The sequence below is a fragment of the Tachypleus tridentatus genome, chromosome 10 (genome assembly GCF_004210375.1).
Source record: "Tachypleus tridentatus isolate NWPU-2018 chromosome 10, ASM421037v1, whole genome shotgun sequence".
Classification (NCBI taxonomy): Eukaryota; Metazoa; Arthropoda; class Merostomata; order Xiphosura; family Limulidae; genus Tachypleus; species Tachypleus tridentatus.
The window spans coordinates 158,240,921-158,266,257 of NC_134834.1; the positions used below are offsets into that span (position 1 = coordinate 158,240,921).

At 34.7% G+C, this 25,337-nt stretch overlaps 1 protein-coding gene across 7 annotated transcripts in view; it reads left to right on the forward strand.

The window, feature by feature from the left end:
- The window catches only part of LOC143230741 (discoidin domain-containing receptor 2-like), a 325,468-nt gene that overhangs the window by 279,055 nt on the left and 21,076 nt on the right, over nucleotides 1–25,337 (forward strand). For all 7 annotated transcript variants that reach the window (XM_076464826.1, XM_076464829.1, XM_076464827.1 and 4 more), the window contains 3 exons: nucleotides 542–644; nucleotides 7,882–8,113; nucleotides 23,761–23,908. In XM_076464826.1, coding sequence (XP_076320941.1) covers nucleotides 542–644; nucleotides 7,882–8,113; nucleotides 23,761–23,908 — 483 coding nt within the window. The remainder of the gene's footprint in view (nucleotides 1–541; nucleotides 645–7,881; nucleotides 8,114–23,760; nucleotides 23,909–25,337) is intronic.

Below are 25,337 nucleotides of genomic sequence, written 5' to 3' on the forward strand. Positions count from 1 at the left end.
GATATAATTATGTTACTAGTTTAAGAGGCGAGTGTTAGAGCTGGAAAACTAATATAATTCATTAATCATTTAAAAAGCTACACAAGGGCTATCTGTGCTAACATTTCATAATTTAGCAGTGATAGATTAGATGGAAGACAGCTAGTCAACACTACCCATGGTCAACTCTTGGGCTGCTATTTTACCAACAAACAGTGTGAATGACTAAACATTTTAACTCATCTACAACTGAATGATGGGAATCCATTGCCAGTCGAATGCCCCAACTATCGGGCCATCTCAGTTTTTGATCCAGCGAAAAAACATGAAGTTCTTGATAAACGGGAGAACTCAACAATTTACATGTTTAAATAACATCGCAGTTCAAGTATGATTTCAGAACTTAATGCCTGCTTTTAATTTCTTTTTTGCCCACATTGCCATAGCGGTATGTCTGGGAACTTACAACGCAAGAAACTTAGTTTTGATACCTGATAGTCTATTGTGCAGCTATGTGCTTAACTACAAACAAACAAACTCTTTAATATATATATTTTTACAGAATCCTGTAAAACAGCCCTTGGAATGAAATCGGGTGACATCAAAGATGAGGATATCACAGCAAGTTCATCATACAACGATGCTGTAGGTCCCAGAACAGCCCGGTAGGTGGCATTTATCAATAAGCTTGAATATTGAGCTAAAAGAATGAAGATTAAAAATACATTACTGCAATATCGTTAAATTCATAACTTTTCATAACTGTGACCCTCAGTTCATGTTGTTTATAACATTTAACAGCTATAAGGAGAAAAAGGTATTTTGCTATCTGTGTAGATATCTCTACATTGATATATCAAGGAAATTAATTAAATTATATCAGTGGCACAACATTAAATAGCCATTTTATGTGTAACACTATTGAACTTCGTATATTTGCAACATTAATGTAGCATGAAAAGTTATGAAAATTGTGACTACGTTATATTTTGTTTCTATTAAACAATAAAGAACTGTTTGAAAACTTCATTAAGTTGATGCATAAAATATTTTAAATGTTTTAAAATTATTTCTTCCTAGTGGCACAGCGGTATGTCTGTGGACTCACACCACTAAAATTCGAGTTTCGATAACTGTGGTGGGCAAAGTAAAGATAGCCCATCATGCAGCTTAATTCTAAATAAGCAATTTTGTTTATAATAGTATAACTTTCAATGGCAGTAAAAAGCTAAATTTGTCTTCGATCTTTTGTAGTAAATGCTATCCTCTGGCTTCGCAATTTCAGGCTTATAATGCTGAAACTTTGGGTCTGTTGTCTGCAGTAGACACAGTCCACTGTGGAGCTTTGAGCTTAAATAAATAAATTGTGGTTAAAAAAAATTAAATGATTCCCGATACTGAAAACTGAACGTAAGGCTACTGTTGGTGACGAAAATTGTTGAAAAACGAACAGAGAAGTGCTTTGATTTTATCAGTTAGATACAAATAGGTAACATAATATCAGTACGCAAAATAGCTTTTGCTGCCCTGATAACCATGGAACTGACATAAAGGTCCCCATAATAAGGGTTTGTTTGTTCTTGAATTTCGCGCAAAGCTACACGAAGGCTATCTGCGCTAGCCGTCCCTAATTTAGCAGTGTAAGACTAGAGGGAAAGCGGTTAGTCATCACCACCCACCGCTAGATCTTGGGCTACTCTTTTACCAACGAATAGTGAGATTGATTGTAACTTTATAACGCCCCCACAGCTGAAAGGGACAAGCCTGTTTAGTGCGACTGGGATTCGAACCCGCGACCCTCAGATTACGAGTCGAACGCCTTAACCCACTTGACCATGCCGGGCCCAAAATAAGGGAGAAAGTAGCTGTATCTCACAGGGGGCGCTATAGAGAACTAGATGTTTATAAAATAAACACCCATATCGTGAAAGAGTTGAAAAGAAAACTTCAGCGGAAAATGAAAGAGAACTACAAATGATGAGGGTTAAAAAAGTTTTTAATAAAATTAAATCTGACAAGCAGATTCTGAAGTTGGAAAATAGGGGACATAAAGTTTGGGTTTTCTCATGATATAATGAGAAAATATTGATAGGAATATGAAGAGTGAATGAGTCATATTAATTGAAATATTTTTTAAACTGATATAAAGTTTTATCTGCAAATTTTCAGTAATATAAAACTTAATTTTTGTCCCTCAGTTTCACTTATTAAAATACAATTTCATCGCTTTTAAAACGTAAACCATGATTTAGCTATTATCATTCTGTATATTTAATTTGAGAATTGCGGTTCGCGATCTGTTTACGTATAAATGTGTGTGCGGTATAAAAGTGACAGTTATATTTTACTATTCGTTCATATAAGAGTAAACAAAAAGTTGGCAGTTTGTCTCATTAACTAGTTTTCTTTTTTCTGGTCTATCATTTCAAAATTAATGACGGATGTATGCCGATAGCCCTTGCGTAGCATTTTGCCAAATTTTGAACCAAACATTTTCCGAAACATGACACATATGCTAAACAACAGTCATGGAGATATCCTCTTAAAAAACACCGAAGTGATTTTAAACATTCGAAATCAACAGTGATTCAGAAATCCTAAACCATCTGGAAGCGTTTCAAAGTCGTAGATGACGTATTAATGAAGTTAGTTTTTAAAGATCCGTAACATAAATAAATTAACATTTAGAATTATTCACGGACTGTTTGTTCTCTACGTTAAAATATTGTTGCCCAATTAAGGCTCCGGAAAGAGGGTTGAAAACAAATAAAAGAACTATTTCAACGTAGATAACTCCTTATATAATTCTACGCACTAATTAAGTTGTCAATCGGTTATTTTTATAAAATAATTCTCAGTCTAAACCATACTGACTCCTGTATTTGTTGTTATGCTGTTTAGTATTCTAAAACATTCCTAGATGTTCATATAACAATGAAAATACAAACTGTCAATCAACACTGACCTGACAATAAACTTTTGAGTGTTGTTGAACTTAATTAATTTGAATTTGAAAAAAAAATATATTTCTACCAACTCAACGTTATTTGAACAAACGCATAATGAATATAAACATAAATACAGTTTTTTTTCCGTACTTTATATTACATAAATTACATAAATATCTGTTTACCTAACACCAGGCGTGGCCTTAAAAGTTAGTGTGCCTGAAATGAAATGTGTCCCATTACCGAAAACACTTACCCCCCCCAAAAAAAAAAATATACTCTGCGCTTTGGGTGGTTGTTGATGTCTTATAAGAGTGTCGCCCAAATTCTTCGATTATATAATAATCGCCTGGAGTCTCTCAGCTTGAAATTAAGGGACGAGTAGATCGTAGTATAGTTTTGCATGACAATTCCGGAACAAACTCTCTATATACATTATAGACAATAACTCTTGTGTTCATTTGTTGATTGTAAAATAACCTACAGTGTGTTAGATAAAATATAGGTGATAATTGTAATTACCAAAGAAAACCAAGCAGGTTATGTAAATTGGTAAAAATAGAAGGATTTTTAAACCTTATTCAAAACAAGCTACAACTAACAGGGGTCTATTAATATAGAGCAATACAGATCAGAAATAACAGAAGGTTCTTGAAAAAAACACGAAAATATTTTAGAAATTAAAAGAAATATTTCGACAGAAAAACTAGAGGTATTGAAAATTGGATATGTTTAAGCAAAAAAATAGAACTTAAACAACTGAGAAATTTTGGATCAGAACAAGCAGATTGTTTTAATAAAAAATCAAAACGATTTTAACCAAGAATAAAATTAATTATTTTAATTAAAAAATAAATGTATAAATAAAAACATTATGTTGACTTTCAAGAATAAAAAAGACAAATAAAGAAATGAGACTTTTACTAAAATTCAAAGCTTTTAATGGGTTATACAAAAATGTCGTTTCTTTTAAATAAAATACATTATATTGTATATAGAGAAAAATTGTAATCTGAGTAATATAGTTAATGTTATGGTGAAAGGCACTGTCATTGTGGTAACTGAGGCATCAGGTAACCTGTACAGTGAGAAGTTGTTCTTGTACGAAACTCTGACTAATTATGTCTTTGTGTTTGTCACTCAACGAGTAGGGGTTGCGTTTACCAGAAACGTCGGTAACCCACCAGGCCTTTGCTTGTATCCAGAGGTTAATGAGCCCTGCAAAGAGAACGAAGACAGTATCTGTATGCTCTAGTGTTGTTCTCTCGTGGCCATCACAAGCTCCTCAACAATAGTAGAGCCTCAAGTTGACAGAGACGAACGACAAAAGCTTCGCAAGGATTTGCCAAAAGCCCATCTAATGTAACATTCTTCTAGTGAAGTATCCTGATGTAAGCCACGTGCAACTGAGACAAAAATCCCTTGTAGCTCGTTTCAAGATGCTGTTAGCTCCTGATAAATGGAGCTATGGCCACAGATGTTGTGACGGACAGTCTTGCTTGATATTACACCAATTGTTTTTGGAGATACTAGATGAAATAGATCAGCACTTAAGACCTAAGAACCACTTAAAACGGTTCTTCCTTCTGCAGAGTCCTGTACTTTCATGTCGTTAGTTGCATTTCTTGACAAGCTTTACGCATAGCGATAATGATCTTAGCAATGATAAATTTCTTAACACTCTTGGTTGATTCCAACCAATAGCGTAGCAAAGTATTTTTGTGCGCGAAGCAAATTTGATGAACTGCCCATCACACACACACACTCACATACCTACTTTACATAATCCTTAAGCAAAAACAATTCTGTTTATAATAATATATTATAATAAATGTATAAGGAAGATTTTCACAAATCATAATGCCAGAATTATTTCTCCAGTATATGTTAAAATAGCTGGAGTTCTGCTTGCCCTTCCGGGCTGTGCCCGGGAAGCTGCCCGCCCGGTCCTCCCTCAGTTACGACACTTGTCTCATCAGTCATTTTTACCTAGTTTTAGTTGCTTTATTTTTCTAGGCATAAATTCGTTTAAAAAATCTTAAACACGGTAACGGTTATACAAGTAATATATTTTTTTTCGCAAATAAACATGATTTAAGCGGTAGTCCCGGTATATTCCCGTTAGCCCTAGCATGCTCCTACAGAAATGTTGACTGAAACAATTAAACAATACTATCCTTAGAGACACAACAATCTAATAGATGCAATATTATAGAATGATAACGTGTTGATATATAGATACAATATTACGGCTTTCCCGTAAAGTTATTACTTCTCATTTTTAACTAAAGATAATGTTTGTTGAAGTGCAAAAACGCACCACGGGTTGTTGTTTTTTTTGTGCTGTGCCTACCACAGGGTTAGTGCCCCTACTTTTAACGTCACAAGCCTTCGAGCTCACCAATGAGCCACCGTATGTGATCAGGAATAAGTGATACGAATACGATAAGTGTTTTATGCGTGTTTTTACTACTGAAAGTAAACTGCTTTAGGGTTATTTTAAGTGTAACTTAATGTTCATCGTAGATAATGACTATATGTAGAAGTTTCAAATTAACAGAGAAGTTTATTTAGCATAGTCAAATTGCTAGTTCGATTTGAACCCGCTATGCAGACTAATCGATTCGTTAAAAGTACTATTCCGAAAGCTGGTGACAGCTTGAGTTTAATTACAGTCCATTTTGATTTTTTAAAAATAAAGATGAAGCGGCGCAAAAATCATTAGTTGTGTTGCTCGGTCTTAATGAAATAGGATTAACTTACACTGAGAAAGAGAGAGTATAAACCTATAGAAATGCAAAGTAGAATTTTAAACATAATTCTTCATTGCATTGTGTCTAGCATACTTAAATAATGAAATCCATTATTTGGACACTCTTTAATCACAAGACGTCAGTACGGAATTATTATAAAGCTTTTTTTGTTTCTTTTTATCTTTTCAGTTTTTAGTTAGGTATATAACCGTTAGGTGTATAATCGAAAAATTACATGAGGTTCAGAATTAGTCAAAAAAAAAAAATAAGGATAAAAGCAGTGACGTGAAAAATGAATGTTTCAGGCTCACGTCCAAACAGCTCCCTCTTCCGACAATCAAACAGATCTTGTTGTCATGGTATATAATAAGAGAACAAGCTTATTATCCAAACTAAAAGAGAATTCTTACGTACGAACACAAAGTTGCAAGTGACGAGTTACTATGTTGTTTTTTCTTACTCTTTTCGTAGACAGAGCGCCGAGTAGGCTCGCGTGCTGTAATAAAAGGACGCTTAATCCTTTTATGTCGCGAAAGAATGTTTCGGATAGAGACTGAAGTGTCATGTTGAAGAATATCATTTTTCTCAGGTACAACATGTTGCTATGAAGACAAGCCGTGACTCATTAATAGACTGATATTCAAGCAGGTAGAAGCTGTTTATCTTCTGTGTCACCTCCCTCTCAACAATACGTGTTAATCTGCTCATATATTGTTGAAGGGAATCCCTAGCATGATAAATCGGTGCCAAAATTTGGCAAGAGCTTCGAATATCTATCAGAATTAATGATCAACACAATGCGCTACTTTAAAGCGAGTCCATCCTGTTAACATCATATGTATTTGACCTGCTTAAACAAAAGCTAATTCTTCGATATTGCTTTCTATAATGTTGTTGTTGTTTTGAATTAAGCACAGAGCTACACAATGGGCTATCTGTGCTCTACCCACTATGGGTATTGAAACCCGGTTTTTAGCGTTGTAAGTCTGCAAACATACCGCTGAGCCACTGAGGGGGCACTTTCTATAATAAAATAAATTAATGTTTTCTCGCCCTCTAAATACCTTGACAAAAGAAAGAAAACTAGCAAAGGCGTTTTTAAATTACCTTTCGTTCTTAGAAATGACAAGTGTACATCTTATCCTCTTGTGTCTTGCGAAATATGAATGTCTCACATAACAGTGTTTTTTAGTTCTTAAAATTCCATTATCTCTGCCTTACAGGGACGATGTGTAAGTCATCATTTTACCAGGACACAAAGGACTCATTAATCGTCCCTTTTCTCATGTTATTTTTGATTACTTAGTCATTCCTATGTTTAATTAAGGCCGTATACTTAATTACTGTCTCTATACAGGATAAGAAATTGGGAAAAGAGTTTAGTATTTATTAACCTAACTGACGCAAATTACTTGCAATTATTTTCTACACCTGATGTCTGTTCTTATAAATCACATTTATACTTTAATATAATCCAATTAGTCGAGACGAGTTTGGTATAGTTATTTCGAAGCGTTATCAATATATATATATACAACGATGCATTTTTTTTTGTTCTGAAATAATTTTTTGTTTGAATATTTAAGATGTTCAACACCAAAAAGTGATATCTCTATTAGTCTAATTGAATGTATTTACTGTTATCATAAACTAAACATCAGTTATTTACAAGACATCCTTAAGCCTTATCCGACAGCGTCTTCAGTTTCGGATGCACCAGTTTCTTCATGGCATATTTGATTTATGTAATTTTCTTTGATTTTGTCTTGATACCACATACAGATTATTACATTACTTTAATCTTTATCAGTGGAAATCATGAAGCTTCCACTTAGCTAATGACTTTTTTCTGTCAGGAGTTTCTAGAGCCATTTGTTATTACATTAAAAAATGTGGCTACATTCAGCTGAACTTTGATGTCATCATCAATACAATTTAATAACGTTAAGTTATATAGTAACATGGAAGAGTTACATTTACTTTGATAAAACCAAACCCAGCTTCTGGACTAGATCCAGGGCTTACGTTTGCTTTTCACTATAAAAAACGAGTAGTTACGGCCTGAATATGGAGTAGTTTCGTTACTAAAGAAAAAGCAAAGTACGATCATTTTTTTATTGTAATGGACGTTATACAACCTTTTAGCCCATCAATCCTAGACAGCCCTGTTCGAATGTATTATGTTTCTCTTTGTTTTCAAGGCTGGAACAGGAGGTTTACAGTGGGGCCTGGTGCCCATCCCGCCAGATAGATAAAGACACACACGAGTATCTTGAGATCAACTTGCACAGTTTGCACGTGATCACACAGGTAGCCACTCAAGGTCGATTTGGTAATGGGCAAGGCCAAGAATATGCCGAACAATACAGACTGGAATACTGGAGACCAGGAGCACATGAGTGGATTCATTACAGAAATAGGACAGGACATGAGGTAAGAGTTGTCGATATGTATTTCCAAGTACATTAGAAGTAGCTCATTCCGTACTGTTGGAAAATAATAGCCTTGCTTACATTGTTACTTGTTATTTTGTATTGTTAAGAATAATAGCCTTCTTTACATTGTTACTCGTTATTTTGTATTGTTAAGAATAATAGCCTTCTTTACATTGTTACTCGTTATTTTGTATTGTTAAGAATAATAGCCTTCTTTACATTGTTACTCGTTATTTTGTATTGTTAAGAATAATAGCCTTCTTTACATTGTTACTCGTTATTTTGTATTGTTAAGAATAATAGCCTTCTTTACATTGTTACTCGTTATTTTGTATTGTTAAGAATAATAGCCTTCTTTACTTATTATTTTGTGTTGTTGAAAACAGTAACCCTCTTTACAATGTTACATTCATTCCTTACTGTTAAAAACAGTAGCCCCCTGTACATTGTTACTTGTTATTTTGTGTTGTTAAAAACAGTAATCTGTACTGTTAAAAACAGTATAGTTACATGTTGTGGGTTCTATGTCCGAGTTAAGAAGTACAATTTCTTTTTAATACAAGTGGGCACTGCTCGTCCACTATTTTGTATTTAGACTACAAAATGTGAGATATGAAAGATTGTTAGATACTGTACACCATTGTTTCAAACATGTAGTACCAAGACTGACTTTCTGAAACTTTTTCACAAGGTAAAATGTGAATAGTTGTCAGGGAAACCAATCATTACTGCTAAAAGACCGTGTATTCAAAACTAATATATGAAACAGGCAACGTTAATATCAAGATGGTTTTAAAGCTGCTAAAACTTGAACAAATTATAAGGTCTGGTTATCCTTAAATTTTGGAATTTTTAGATTTGTATGTTTGTTCTATCACGTCACTATAGTTATTACTATTATCGATATTGTAATTATCAATTATTTTGTCATGATCTAAAAATAAAACGAACATTAAGAAAAATAGAAACCATTTATTTCTTAACGTTTTTTTGTTCGTTTTTTGAATTTCGCGCAAAGCTACTCGAGGGCTATCTGCGCTAGCCGTCCCTAATTTAGCAGTGTAAAGAGAAGGCAGCTAGTCATCACCACCCACCGCCAACTCTTGGGCTACTCTTTTTACCATCGAATATTGGGATTTCCCGTCACATGGGTGAGCATGTTTGGTGCGACCGCGATTCGAACCCGCGACTCTCAGAAAACGAATTGAACGCCTTAACCCACCTGGCCATGCCGGGCCTTATTTCTTACCACCCAAGTAATCTGAGTATCACACTAATAACAAACTACAGCTGCTTGGCAGTATGGTGTTACACAAACAAGAGGGTGGGCAAGGTAAACATGAGAAGAGAGTTCGTCAGCTGTTTGATCAAAGCTTGTATTATGTTACTCTACAAGTACTTATAGCTCGTTAGAATTAAACAACATTGCAAACTAACCCTGACGAGAGACTGTTCCCACTTTATAATAATAAAACATTTAATTTGAGAAGGCACGGTGGAAGTCAACAATCCACAGACATTCAGACCTTGTCCTATTCCACGCCTTCTCCATATTCGCTTTTTATTTATTTCTTATAAGCAACTTATTAACACTTTTGGCAATGTTTCGACTTATCTCTGTTTCATTAAACCTGTAGCACTTTTGGCAGGCAAGGTACTTCTGGTTTTATCACCAACTAACTTTGAGACATGCTGTGTCAGAAAGAGCAAGAAAAAAATGTCTTGTAATCTATCCACAGGAATGTCAAACTTCTTAGAGCTTCAGCTGAGTCTTCAGCTTTTGTAATTAAATCCTTGCCCTGCAAGACCCCACTGGAAGCTCTATTTATTCGATATATGATGTAATTAATGTGTTGGAATCTCAGATGTCTACAGTTTAGAATCAACCGTCACTTCCCTAAGGTTGGTATACTTTGAGTATACTGCCGGAGTGATTTACTTCATTTTAATTCTCCTCTATATTTTGTTTAGGACGGCGGTGATTTTAACGGCAATATTTGGAATAAATCCATGGCACATGGCAATATTACACCTAAACCTACTGATGCCTAAATAATACTGTTTCTAGTTCTAATCACTCAAGAAAACCACTTTGAGCCCTGCTTTCTAATTAAAACGTGCTGTTGACTGACTGACTTCTCAGCGACAAGTTAAAATATTTTAAAAATCCTAAAGGGAAAAAAATGCGAGATATTTGAAAATACGTCAATCTGAACTCCATTACTTTATGTAACAAAGTAATTAGTCATAATAAAAAACTCCAACGTTTATGACAAATTCTGTAAAACTTGCTAGGAGGTGAATAGGAACCCTGGAGGTGACTTAAGAAAGAAGATTTGAACGGCAAGATCCTATGTCATTTCCCGAGTGAGTGTTAGGAGTGTGTGTCACATTTTGTTGAAATTAGTCAACAACTGAAGACATGAAAGGCGGGCATACAAACAAATATTGGCCCCCTGTAGAGGGACATGAGAGAGACACTAAATCCCCTACTTCACTCCCCGTAGGAGCTTTCGAAATTTGATAGAGATAAGTAAAATAGTGACTCTCTAGAATGACACAGGGGGCATATCCGAACGTGGACTCCCCGTGTCGCTTTCCGGGAGCCCTGGGGTACATGGCAATGTTGTTTGAGACAATCGGAAATTATACGCAATCAAGACTGAGAGACAGTGGCTTTCCAGGGTGTGGCATAGCATACACTGAGAGACAGTGGCTTTCCAGGGTGTGGCATAGCATACACTGAGAGACAGTGGCTTTCCACGGTGTGGCATAGCAGGACGAATTCGTACATCCACGTTCTCTCTTTGATTATTCTTGAAAAGTCCTCAGGATGTATACCCTCTTTAGTTGAGTTTGGTCAACAAGTGGAGACATAGACAGTTCTACTTTACGTATAGATTCCTTTTATTTCTTTTCTACAAAATATTTTTAGTGTCTACATACAAACAACTTGTAGAGTTTTACATATGCGGAGAAAAAGCGCTTTATAAAGCTATAAATAAATGAGCGATGGAAAGATAAATATAGTGTGAGCCTCTTGTTATAATGTAGATAGAATGTATACATAGTTCCTCACTACTGTCAATTTATACTTCTGAGGTGAAAAACGAATGTGTATCAGGCACGCGCTTTAGTAAAGTATTTATTAAACAACATGGAGTGGGAAAACATTTAATTTATAGGGTAGTTCTTGTCATACAAGCTTTATATAATATGTTAATAATAATAATAGCTTGAATTACCAAACGTTGTTGTGACTGTATAAAGATTACAAGTCAGGGTGAAATAGATTTGGCCCGGCAAGGCCAGGCGATTAAGGAACTCGACTCGTAATCCGAGGTTCGCGAGTTCGAATCCATGTCACACCAAATATGCTCGCCCTTTCAGCCGTGGGGGCGTTATAATGTATATTTGAAAACAGCTATGTTTGTTTTTATTTTATCTCTCTCTCGTAAAACAATTTGTATTAATAATTTCATAATTTCTACAGAGGGTTGAATACCTTAAATTAAACCAATTTTGAATCAACAAGTTACGTCACAACCATAGCCTACATAAAGTCGTGGTGAAATGGAACATGGCAGAACTACATTTTGATATTGTTTGGTGTAATGTAGATAGGTCAATACCACAAAAAATCAATTGCATTAAGGAAGAGTGGGTAACAACCCTTTTCATCGCATCATATTTATATGTTTAAGCCATAACAATGTGTTCAAATATGGAATTTAGAATTTCCAGAACAATAATATTTCTTAACTTAATACCATTGGAAAAGAAAGAAGTATCCAGAAATAAGCCCGCAATAAGCAGTAAAAGATGAGGATTCACAAAAAAAAAAAAATCAGTGGCAATATAATCAAGAAAGACTGTTTGAAAAAGCGACACAAAGCAGATATACACAGGTTGCTTGCAATGGATATTTAATGAAATTTGTTCAACCATCGCATACCTCGAGCAAACGGAGAATGAAATGAATATTCAATATCGGAAATAGCCATTGCTCACAATGTATATGGATTCCTGTGCGATTGGACGTTTGACAGAGGTGTTGAGAAATCGTTGTCTTCTTGCATCGGATATATTATTGAATGTAATAGGGAAGAAGGTTGTGCTTTGGACATGACAGGCTTATGGCGGAAGCCTTTGCAATTGAAACTATGCTCACAAGATGCACGGTCGTCAGATTATAGTACGACTGCACTTGGCGACATGGATTGTAACGACGTGGTGAAGATTCAAAATCGTTTCGATATAACGTTTTAAGTCTTTGTAGAAAGTTTTTCCTCTTGAACTGAAAAACCTTTTTACGTCGAAGTTTTTTTTGTTTGAAACATTCCATTTGTTATAAAAGAAATATGTAATACTTCGAAACAGCTTCAAGGCAGACATCTGCCAAATAATATGAGCATTTCAGCTATTTTATAAAACCGTAAAGTAAAATCAAGCAAATGCACTATTAACATTGGAAGATTGCTTTTGACAAATAGTAGCTTGAACCATTTGTTCGAACAAATTGTTGGATTTCGTATTAATTAAGAAAAGTACGAAGCTGTTGTTGTATGTTGAATCGGAATTTAATAATTCTTCATATTTGTGTATTTATTTTTCTTGTCATGTTTTATCTTCTCATTACTGTTACTTTGTATGTTTTTGATTTCTCAGTAAGTTGAGATGAGAATCATACGGAACGTGAAATTGAAAGTTCAATTTAGCCTACCATTTTGAGCTCTAGTCTCGTATCCTTAATCAGGCTCATCCGAAGCGAATAATTGAATGTAAAATGTTAATATGTAACAGATATAGGATCAGTTTTCAGCTTGATGGAAATTTTCAAATTGTATTCAATTTTATTTTTCACGGTGCATTTAACTTAAGAATTGCTTATCTTGTGCTTTTGTACAATTGTTCTCCTAATGTTAATAATTATTCGTGTAACTGATTTGAGCTACTAATTGGTTATTGAACGACGGTGCTCTTAACTCTTGCTCTCTGAAATAAAATCTCGTCAGTTGAATTCTCAATCATAACTTTTCTCAAGAGACACGTGAATATCATTAAAAGAAAACTTGTTTTGCTGCTAAAAATCTCAAATAGAGACAAAGAGCTCTTGGAAACTCGAACTTGAGGACACGTAAGTTGTTTATTAAAAGTTTCAAGTTAACAGGTATTTCATCATCAACAATATAGAGAAACTACAACAAGTGTAGTTGCAGTTACAATAGTTAAAGGGCATTGTAACTATTAAGTTACAATAGTTAAACTCTGATGAGCAGAGCACAGATAGCCCTTTGTGTACACACAACAACAACCTGCTTTCCAATTTCATTAACGGCAGAACTCTAGATCTTCAAACAGAATTAACTCCTCATCTAGAAAAATATAAAGTAAGCTGTATTTACAGGTGTTTAGCCTACAGACAAAATGACCGTCTGTCGTACTTTTCCTATTTGTACAATATCGAGCCAAATAAGCCAAGAGAATAAATGTGTTATTTTTCCCACTCCCATTCCTCTGTAAGATAGGTATAAGTCTACGGACTTACGACACTAAAATCAAGGGTTCGACTTCCCGCGGTAAACACAATATGGTTTTGCTCTAAAACAAACAAACAATTCTCTGTGATAATTTAATCTTTCTTTTTTTTCATGTCTATGGATCTAATTCGACCCCGAGATCATTTTCATGTCGAGTGCTTTACCAACTGAATTGGTAAAGGTGTTGAGAAGATTCAACAATTAACCCCCTAGAGATTGCAAGTTGGGAATTTTAACAACTACCCTATTCTCCCCTTCACAAAATAAAGCCCATTTTAGGCCTTATTTTATGGTCGTGGAATGACCAGTAGTTAGGTGGCTGTTTTTCTTGTCGTCATTTTTAATTTCATCATAGTATTATTTTCTTGATGTGGATTTGAATTCGGGATCATTCGCATCCGTGGCAGCAATATATTACTTTTTTAATTAGTCTGTGATATTCAGATCCACTGATTTTCGACAGATAAGCTAAAAAATATCCATGAAACCCAGGTTGGAAATTTTATGTTGTAAATAAACCGAACACAGACACCAAAGGAACGAACTAAACACAATGAAACTATTGTTGAGTAATTTACTTATTGGTCAGCTTCTGATTGTTTTACTGCTTTGAGAGTGAGAGGAATCTTTACACATAGGACGAAGATTTCGCGTACGTATAGAACGAATATAAAGAAAATTCTAATTTACTTACGAATTGAAGACAAAACGTTAAATTGCTTTATTGCATGAACCAGTTTTGCATGCATCATCGACTATTCTCAATAACATTCTCAGTTTAGAAAAGCTCTTATCATTATCATTTTGTAGTTTCTATATGCTCTTCTTTTCCCAGGGAGGTCAAGCACAAGGTCAGAGTGATGTGACCTTTTAGCTGTTGGAATACACAATCTTTATCTGAGTTAAATTATTAGTACATGTTTAAGACCTTTCGATGTAAGTTAACAAAGTTGTCATACTACGTACAGAACATCAAAACCTGTATTGACTATTCAATTCGTGTAACACAAAAATAAGTTTATATACAGCATTACAACTAGAAATATAATGTGTGGATTGATAAACACTATAACTGATTGATAAAAGCATTATCCCCTGAACTCGAGTTTATAGTTTGCAAGTACCTTGCTGCTGACAGAAAGTTTAATGATAAACTATTTAGTGCTGTTACCTTAAATAACTGAAAACTATGCTATTATTTTGACTATAACCTTGTTTACCGAGACAACTGTAAGAGCGAACTGATAGTTTAACGAAACAAGTGTTACCATGACAACAAAAAATACTTCAAAAGTTGTGTTGTGCCCGTAAGTGTTTATTCTTATTGTATCTGTTAGAACTCTTTTTCATAATTAACCTCCTTTGTTAGTTCCAGTGTCACCGTGTTTAAAGAGTGGTTTGTAGGTTTGATTTTTTTTAAAATCATTTGAACTAATAACGAAGTACTGTTTTACCCACCTAACAGTGTATAACGAAGTACTGTTTTACTCACCTAACAGTGTATAACAAAGTACTGTTTTACCTACCTAACAGTATATAACAAAGTACTGTTTTACCCACCTAACAGTATATAACAAAGTACTGTTTTACCCACCTAACAGTGTATAACAAAGTACTGTTTTACCCACCTGACAGTGTATAACAAAGTACTGTTTTACCCACCTAACAGTGTATAACAAAGTACTGTTTTACCTACCTAACAGTGTATAACAAAGTACTGTTTTACCCACCTAACAGTGTATAACAAAGTACTGTTTTACCCACCTAACAGTGTATAACAAAGTACTGTTTTACCCACCTAACAGTGTATAACAAAGTACTGTTTTACCCACCTAACAGTGTATAACAAAGTACTGTTTTACCCACCTAACAGTGTATAACAAAGTACTGTTTTACTCACCTAACAGTATATTCCCCCAATAATTTGTGTTATACGCTAGCTCTACAAGATTTGTATTGCTGTTTACTTATTATATATGTATATTGACTTGCTCTAAATAATGTGGTTGATTAGATTATTGGATAAGTTATGTGTGACAACACGAACTTATAGACGAAATGAGTATATGACTGTTACAGACAAGATCCTGTAAATAAAAAACTCTAGGTTTGTAGAAAATTAATTCAGATACCATAAATAAATTACAAACATGTTTCTCCTTGATTCCCTGAGGCTTATTGATCATTTATGCCAACAGATTTACCATATAATATGAATATCTCCGTTACTCGAGGAGAGATATGTGTTTACCCTTTACAGACCTTACGCATGGTTATTAGACTTGTCACCTGAGGTTAGTTGATTTAATGGTTTAGCTCGAAAGCAAATATACCGCATTTATTACAAAATTGTCTAACTATTTTAGAGTTCCTTGGGGCGCTGAAACAAATTAAAATTATATATATATAAATATGCATTATTAATAACCAATAGCTGGTGTTTTCTATCACTCTTGTCATTACATTTTCGTTCCCTAGCTATTTAATTTTTTTCTTTCTGCTTATTGAAATTCTCGCTCCAAGGTTATGTAACCACGGTAATTTATTATACGTGGTCGTGACTCATTGTAAAATATGTCAAGCTAGCACGAAGAGCAAAAATCATTCTGCGTCTGTCTTCTTTCCTACGTAAATGTTTGAGAACAAAATGACCTGCTGTCAGAATACTTTGTTAGAAGGACTATTCATTCACAAGTGAATCTAGAGCGTAGAAAGTTTCTCAAAGAATGTCTTTTGTTAGTACATCTTCAAAGAAACGGGTCTTTTTTTTTTTCGGTTTCCACCTAGTGAACATTCCAGCTGTTAACGCCTTAAAAACTGTTTTTGCCGCATTACAGCGAAACTTTACCCCACATATAACAGACAGACAACAGGTCTATCTCCCTGGAATGGTAACTGAGGAAGTAGAAACTAGCTGTTTGCATTAAAAGCTTGTTGTCGGGGAACGGCATGCAAAGGTAAAAGTCAGTGTCTACCACCTTTTTCCTTTTCCTGGTGCTATTCTCAATAGTTAAAAGGAATACAAGTGAAGAGAGAAAAAAAGATTCATTATTCCCTCTGACAGCTGAAACGACATCTGGCTCAGGTAGTTGTTATTGTTCTTCGCCGCTATACGTGTTTAGTTGCTGTTGCCAGGACGACGGCTAAAAAGTTAGATAAACACGCACTTTTACACGACCTCAAACGCGTGAAATCCCTGGAAAATGAAATCTCTAAAAATAAAACGATCTTAATATGTAATGCGTGCGATACGATGTAAACCCTCTCCGTTTTGAAATACAAACCTTAAATTAATGTCACATTTTTGTAATCTTAATGTACCTTTTACTTTCTAGAATTTTCAGTTTTCCAAGAACCATTTTACTTTAAAACAGTGTAAAGGTTTTACTTATTTTTCGGTTGAAAATTTAAAATCATAATTTTGGAATTTCGCACAAAGCTACTCGAGGGCTATCTGTGCTAGCCGTCTCTAATTTAGCAGTGTAAGACTAGAGGGAAGGCAGCTAGTCATCACCACCCACCGCCAACTCTTGGGCTACTCTTTTACTAACGAATAGAGGGATTAACCGTCACATTATACGCCCCCACGGCTGGGAGGGCGAGCATGTTTAGCGCGACGTGGGCGAAACCCGCGACCCTCGGATTACGAGTCGCACGCCTTACGCGTTTGGCCATGCCAGGCCTAAATCATAAGTATTGCAGCTTCTTTCGTATTTCATATTAGTTTTCTCTGTTTAACTTATGTTGAAACCGTTGCCTTAAGGAATTATTGTTATTAGAGGCACTATCGTATTTCGAAGACATTTTAGTCGATGTTGTGGTAAACAAAAATGATATTTAGTAAACCCCAGACAAGTTGCGTTAACTAAATCATTATACATAACACATCGATAACACTGATAAAACAAAAGAATTAGATTATAACAAGTAAACTCCTACATCTTTCAAAGGAAGTAAGTCACTTTGTAATTTGTTTGACTGGTTTGCGTTCTAACATCTTTTCATTACTTGCATCAGACTTATAGAAATTTAAATGTTTGTTTTGTAGTGATCTAAGATTTTATCTCTTATCAGTATCATAGAAAATATTATTAATATTAAAGTAAGAACTATAAACATTTATAACATGTTTTACGGTTTCAAAAACATTTAACGCTAAGTTAAATTGTTAAATATATTATGTTAAATATATTTATGACAACTTTCATTATCTCGTTTCATAAAAATCGTTTACTAAACGTTTTTAATATTCGATGAATATACAAGTTAAAGAACATATGAATAAAAAAGTCTCTAAACTATTTGTTTTTTGAATTTCGCGCAAAGCTACACGAGAGCTATCTGCGCTAGCCGTCCCTAATTTAGTAGTATAAGACTAGAGATAAAGCAACTAGTCATGAACACCCACAGCCAACTCTTGAACTACTCTTTTATCAACGAATAATAGGATTAACCGTCACATTTTATTGCCCCAACGGCTGAAAGGGAGAGCATGTTTGTGTGACGGGGACTCGAACCCGTGACCCTCAGTTTACAAATCGAGCACCTTAATCACCTGGCCATGACGGGCCTAAACAGGTTCCAAAGCTGTTGTTTTAAAGTAGGTATTCATGTATATGCATCATATTGCGTGTGTGTGTGTGTGTGTGTGACTGAAATAATCTTAGAAACGTAAGTCATACACATACAGGAGTCACAAGCAATGAGTAATTACAACTAAATGGTACAAAACATTATCATAAAAATATATAATAAAAGAGAATGAGTTGCGTAACGCATTAGATTTTCACATTTCTTTACACAGAACATTACAATTTTTAATACTGACATGCAGCTTATCAATATACAATATGAAATATTGTTCCAAGTGTCCTGCATTTCTTCCAGTAATGTACGTCGTATTTGCTATTTTAATTTGTAACGAAATGAAATAGTGAACCTTCTCGATAAGTTATGTTAATTCAGTTTGCTTGTTATATCCTAAATCTATATTGGTACATTGTTACTCAAGTGACGAGCAGATGATAAAAAATGGTTTGTCATTTTTGTTAAACCTCCTTGAAAGAAAACTTGGAAATCAAAAGATATATTAAAACACACATTGTACTTGTTTCAGTAGTTACTATTACCACATAATCGATTTCTGGTTATTTTGTGCTGTAGTTTGTTGAAAACAAGATTACCAAGCTTCTAGAAGATTCTAAAGCTATTTAAGGATTTCTCGTTTAATTAAATGTTTTGAAGAGCAGGTTTCATATATTCGCTGGAAGGTCAAAGAAGTAATAAAAAATTAATTAATTATGGTGATGGACTCAAAAGATGTATTGCCAGCGGTTAATTGTAGTAACGTAATAAGCACTCCGCTTTATAAAGTCTAAATCATCAGACAATTCTTGGAAAACTGGGAAAATATTTCTTTTGTGAAATGAATGCTTGGAGGTCATTGAAGAGTTGAATAATTCAGAAAGTGATCAAATGTTTGTGAACACTTTACAATATTCGCTGACTACACATCAGAAGTATTTGCAACGTGTTAATACTAAAACAGTTCCATGTATCTCTCTCAAGACGTATAAACAAGATTAGGTGCAGATTATAAAAAAATCCTGTGATAAAGAACTGGGAATCGGGAAACCTACTTCACCTTCCTTCTCAACATTATGAGAAGAAGGAAAAAAAATACGTGCGAAAAGCGAATACCCCACATAAGATAATTGGCTTCGTTTGCCTTGGCAGTCACAGTTTCTACTGTGCAATCAAGTAGGATTATTGCTCCTGGTGGTGGCCTTTCTGGTGGAACCGAGCTGTTCGTGGTTGTGCCTACTTTCTTTATTTAATCTTGATTCATCTACACCTTGGATAACGTGAAACGGAAGCTGGTTAAATGTGATAAGGTAACATGATCATTAAAACAGAGTTTAGTGAGAAATCAGATTAGTAGCGACTAGATAATACAAACTGTCAACAGGAACCAGTCTCGATTGAGAGCATCCTGTTGTAAGCTTTTTTTTTAGACAAGTAAGACCATAATAAATCGTATGTTTATCTTTTTCATTGAATCACTTTTTTATTTCACTTCAATACAGCTACTACTTATCTAATTTACCTCAAAATTAGTTTTGTTACCTTTGTGAGTGCTCTTCAAGTTTTACTGAAAACAGTCTTTAAATATTATAAGTAATAATGGAAAGTTAAATGAGCTGTATTCAATGTTGGGTTAATTTATCTTCTGATATATGCAGGTTATACCTTCTACTTAGTAAAATAGAAAGAAAACAAAAGGTAAAGCAAAACAATAAAATTTGATGTATTGAACCTCAACGGCACCTTATGTGTCACATGCCATGAACGACGAGGTCAAAGAATAGCCTTCAGAAATAGCCATCAAGTACAGAACTGCTGACTTCAGGAAAGATGGCCTCTTATCTGCTTATCCTTAATCGAATAGCGAGCAGAACTGAATGTAATGGTTTTCACACTCACACAGCTGAAAGTGTGGCTTGAATCCTAGAACTTCAAATACGACTCACAGCCTGCTATTTACTAGATGATTCCTTTTCAAGGAATATACTCTGTCCACCGCGAGAAATCGAAGTCTAACTTTATTGCTGACCAATCAGGGGACAGCTTATTACTGAAGATGACGCATATAAAGATTAATACACGAAACCTAAGTTCTTTATTTATTCTAAGTTGCTTTTCATTTAATCAAATATATTTCGTTCGTAATTTCAGCAATGGTCTTCAGCCCCCCCCCCTAAGTGGCGCAACATAATGTGCATAATACTTACAGGCAATTCTGTAACTCTGTGCTTAACTACAAAAAAACACAAATCATGTTCAGCTATATCACTTTAAAATCCTCGTGTTTTTAGCAAAATAAAAAACTTATAGCATATTGCTTCTAGCGTTTCTTGGCTGATTTTATATTGTTACCCATGAACTAGATTTTAGAACATGATAAACTCTTATAAATAATAGATATAATTTGTGAAGTTCAACTTAACGGATAATATTTAAGTTGTTGTTTTTTTTCAATTATAAACTTTCAAGTCACTAGAGTAACTCTTAAAAGCTGTTCTATATTTCTGCCTTCACGATTCATTACAACAATATATATAAAGTTATCTTGAGATTTCCTTAAAATCATTTTTCACTTAACCATTCCTAAGAAACTCGATATTGTATCAGGATGATATATTCGTTTGCCAAATCAACGACCTAACTTTATCACTGCAGTATAAACTATACCGAAATGAGGACAAAAGACAAACTGCACTCTTGGGACCTCCTGTAATGGCTCCATAAGTTCTTTTCTCTCCTTCTTGCAGCTGAGGCACAATTAATTCGTTTGTTGTATTGGTCGTCTAACGGTTTTTTGGTGTAGAGCAACATTTAACGTTTACATCCAATTACATTTAAATCAATATGATACACACATCTCTAGAAAGATAAAAACGGATATGGTTCGAACTTCTACAAACTCGTCCTCACTAAGGCGACTCGTCTTCCATTAGACATAGCGAGCAGTTATCGTGTCTTTTATCTTAGAAAGTAAATTCTTAACAGGATTTACGGGTGAAGTGCTCTGACAAAATCTGCTGGAACAGACACAGAAGGTCATTTTTTTCTTACGAAGCCTTAGTTTCAACGCGATAAATCTTACTATAAGAAATTGAAATATACTTGTAGTGAGAGTGTCTAAGTAATAGGTATTGCATTATCAGATGTCCTCCTAACAGAAGAAGTTTAAAAAAAAGTCAAATGTTTAGAGTTTCCTTTTTGGTTTTTACTTCATGGAAGTGCGAAAATTAATATATTCGTGTGCTTATTCTTCATACCTGAACACTAAAAAGTTATCTTGTATCTAAGCTATTTCTCAGCTGTTAACACATAAACATAATCGTTGGGCATGAATAGCTTAACATAAACTCACGTAGAAGAGCCGATCTTTGAAAGAACTTCAGAACACACCTAGACCGTTTTAACCCTGATTAAACTGGATATGTTTGTTTCGGAATTTCGCGCAAAGTTAGCCGTCCCTAATTTAGCAATGTAAGATTAGAGAGAAGGCAGCACCACCCACTGCCAACTCTTGGGTGGCAACCTTTAACAATGAATAGTGGGATTGACCGTTACATTATAACGTCCCACGGCTGAAAAAGCGGGTATTTTGATGCGACGGGGATTCAAGCCCGCGGATGACGGGTCGAGTGACTTCTCCATCTAACCATACCAGGCCCTAAACTGAAGGAGCTTCTTTAGGTATTTACTACTGAAGGACTTTTCATCACTTTAACTATTTTCCCGAAAACATGTATTGAAATAAATAAAGCTGGTGACAGAAATTTTGTTCTCGCACATGGCAAAGTGTCGTCATATTGAAAATGGTTCGATAATATCAATAATTACAATTTTAAGCTGTGGTGTATTACACTTATTAAGCACCGGGAAAACACATCTTGCGAGTGAAATCTCTCACTAAAGAATTAGTGCGCTTGAAGCCATCTATTTTGTGTTTCAAGAGCTGAGAAATGACAAGTAACTAACAATGAAACCTTAAGATAAAAGTTAAGAATATTAAACAACTTCATGAAGTCTTTACGTTCTTCTGAAGTCAAGTTCCCCCTTTCAGTAAGTCTTGGTACACGAATCTCACAGAGGTTTGTGAAATAATTCAAGTATTAATAACTTATTTTAATACCACAATGACAGAAAGCTACAGAGATTATTTATTTTCTAAACTCTCTCGCACTGATGTCATGATAAGGAACTACCAGGGCGTGGCTGCGACAAGATAGGGGTGATTTATAATGTTTCTATTTTGTCATTCTTTGTGCCAAGAAAGTGACATCTACCCCACGAGATTACGTCGCGAGGAAATGGAAAATCAGAGGGATTATATAACTGTCAAAAAATAGAAAACTATTTGACTTAAACGGTTTGGTGATCTGTAAGTATTTTATTATTAGTAATAAATGACCTTATAACACCAGTTTTGTTATATTTCTTTAACTGTACACTAAACGTTTTGCTGTTCAACGTTTTCAAGAACAGTCCATTAAAACGCAAACGTTTATTTCTGGTATTAAAAAGTATTTTGTACATCAATACGTACTACGGAAATTAAAAATTATAAATAAGTCTTGTTTTTAAACTTTCTTGGTCCTGGTTTTATCATTCAGATTTGGGTCTCTGTGATTTGGATGTGGATCTTAATGGGCAAATCGTCAGAGACCTTATCAACCTAAGTTACAAAATAAACTGTTCCTTGGATGCTTTCCAAGCTCCTCTCTGATGCATTTTTAGATTAGTCATTGTCGCTTCTTTCAAATTAAAATGTGAACAAGGAAATTAATTTTAAAGAGTTATTAGACTGTGTAGTTAATTAGAGCGGGTTTAGTCACGTGTTGACAAAAAAAAAGACAAAAAGAAAACGTTTAAGTAGTCCTTTACAAATTATAGATAGAGGAAACACAGAGAAATAAGGAAGAAGTTTGGGATTGAAAGAACAGGTCAATCAATATTTAACTAATAGCTAAACCTAGAATACATATTTGTATTTAAGGTTTAGTTGGCGTAAGCCAGATAATTTCAGTAATGTAACGATTATAATATTAATGCATTTTAAGAAAATAAAAAAGTTTTAATCTTTAAACGAGTTATTTTTGTGGTAAAATATGGTAAGAAAGAGTATCCTTAGTTTTTACTGATAACAAGTTCACCCTCTGAATATCAAGCTTTTCTGAACCTTTTTTAAAATAATTTCACTGGAGAAACTAGGCATAAGTCACCCATCTTCAAATCAATTTAATAAACTATTAATATGTTACTCATATAATGTTTGTGAGGGAGATTCGTTTAATTGATTCTGGGTCGTTGACTTCTGGCCTTAAAATTTGATCTTAAAGTAATACTTAGCTTTTCCATATTTATTTATTATTTTTTAACTTATTATCCCTCTTATCAGTTCCATCTAACAGAGACAGAGGCATTTTTTTTAAAGTATAATATCAGATTCGTATAAACATATTTTTCTGTGATATAGCGGAAAACACTCCGTTTTCTCTTGTCATAACTTGCTTTGTTATATGTATTTTTACAGATAATCCTGGGCAACACCAATACTTATTTTCCAGCCAAACGAAAAGTTGATCCTGTTATTATTGCTTCCAAAATACGATTTCTCCCTCACAGTATTCTCCTCCGTACTGTGTGCATGCGAGTCGAAGTCTATGGCTGTCCTTGGACAGGTAAATAACCACTTGTACACGTTAAATTATTTTTCCTGTGTCTCTTAATGATGAAATGAATGATATCTTTATTCATGTCTACTACTCATAGTCTCTGTATATTCATATTCGTTCATAAGTTTTCTATCCACTAGTACCTCTTGTTTATCCGTCAGTCTACTCATTCGTCCTTCTGTCTATATGTATATGTATATATCCATCAAAATTTCACTTTATTTTTACAGTCACTTGTTCATTACTTTGTCTGTCTAGCTTCACCTGTACTTTAAGTTACTTATCAAGTATTTACCTGCTTAATTTTCTAACCGTCTGTTTATATAGCTGTGTCTCCATCATGTGATTAGTACATATACAAATATACACTGCTGGCCAAAATCTTAAGACCAATGAACATAAAGAAAAATATGCATTTTGCGTTGTTAGACTCAACCACTTATTTGAGTCGAGAGCTTTGAAAGATGAAAATAAAAATAAAAAACTTTTTAGCATTTAATAGGGCAAATGTGAACATTATGAAATTAGCCTAAATACTAGCTGGTCAAAAGTTTAAGACCATACCAAAAAGAAGTCCTAAACAGGGTAGGTAGGAAATGCCCAACAAGAGGTCTCAGTAGTGAGTTGCACGGCTGTCATTGCGAGTAACTGCAAACATTCGCTTTGGCATGGTCGATATAAACATTTGCAAAAGGCTGGCTGGAATGTTATTCCAAGTGGCAAAGATGGCTTCACGAAGATCATGAACTGTTTGAAATTGACGTTTATTTCTTTAGACTTCCCTTGCCATCCACTCCCAAACATTTTCAATGGAGTTCAGTTCGGGTGAACATGCTGGATAATCCAAAAGAATCACGTTATTCGTCATGATAAAGTCCTTTGTCCTGTGGGCATTGTGGTTTGCAGCGTTCTCCTGCTGAAAGATATAGTTATTTCCACACAAGCGAGGGCCTTCAGTCTCTAAGGATGCTCTCTCCAACATGCCAATGTTTGACGCCCCTGTATAACCTGAAGCTCCATTGTTCCATGGAAGGAGAAAGCACCCCAGATCAAGATGGAACCTCCTTCACTGTGTCGTGTAGAAAATATCTCCGGTGGATATCCATATCGTGTCAGTAACGTTGGAAGCCATCTGGATCATCCAGGTTAAATTTTTTCTCATCAGAGAACAAAACCTTCTTCCACTTTTCTACGTCCCATGTTTGGTGCTTCTCAGCAAAGTTTATCGAGCTATTTCGTGGTGTGGAAGGAGGTGTGGCCTTTGAAGACGTTTACGGTTTTTAAAGCCTTTCTCTCGTAGATGCTGTCTTATTGTTCTTGAGCTGCATTCTGCGTCCGTTAGGGCCTTAATCTGGTTTGACGATCGGCTGGTGTTTTGCCGGACAACCCGTCAAAACCTCCTGCTCAACGTCGGCGAAATTTTTTTGGGCCGACC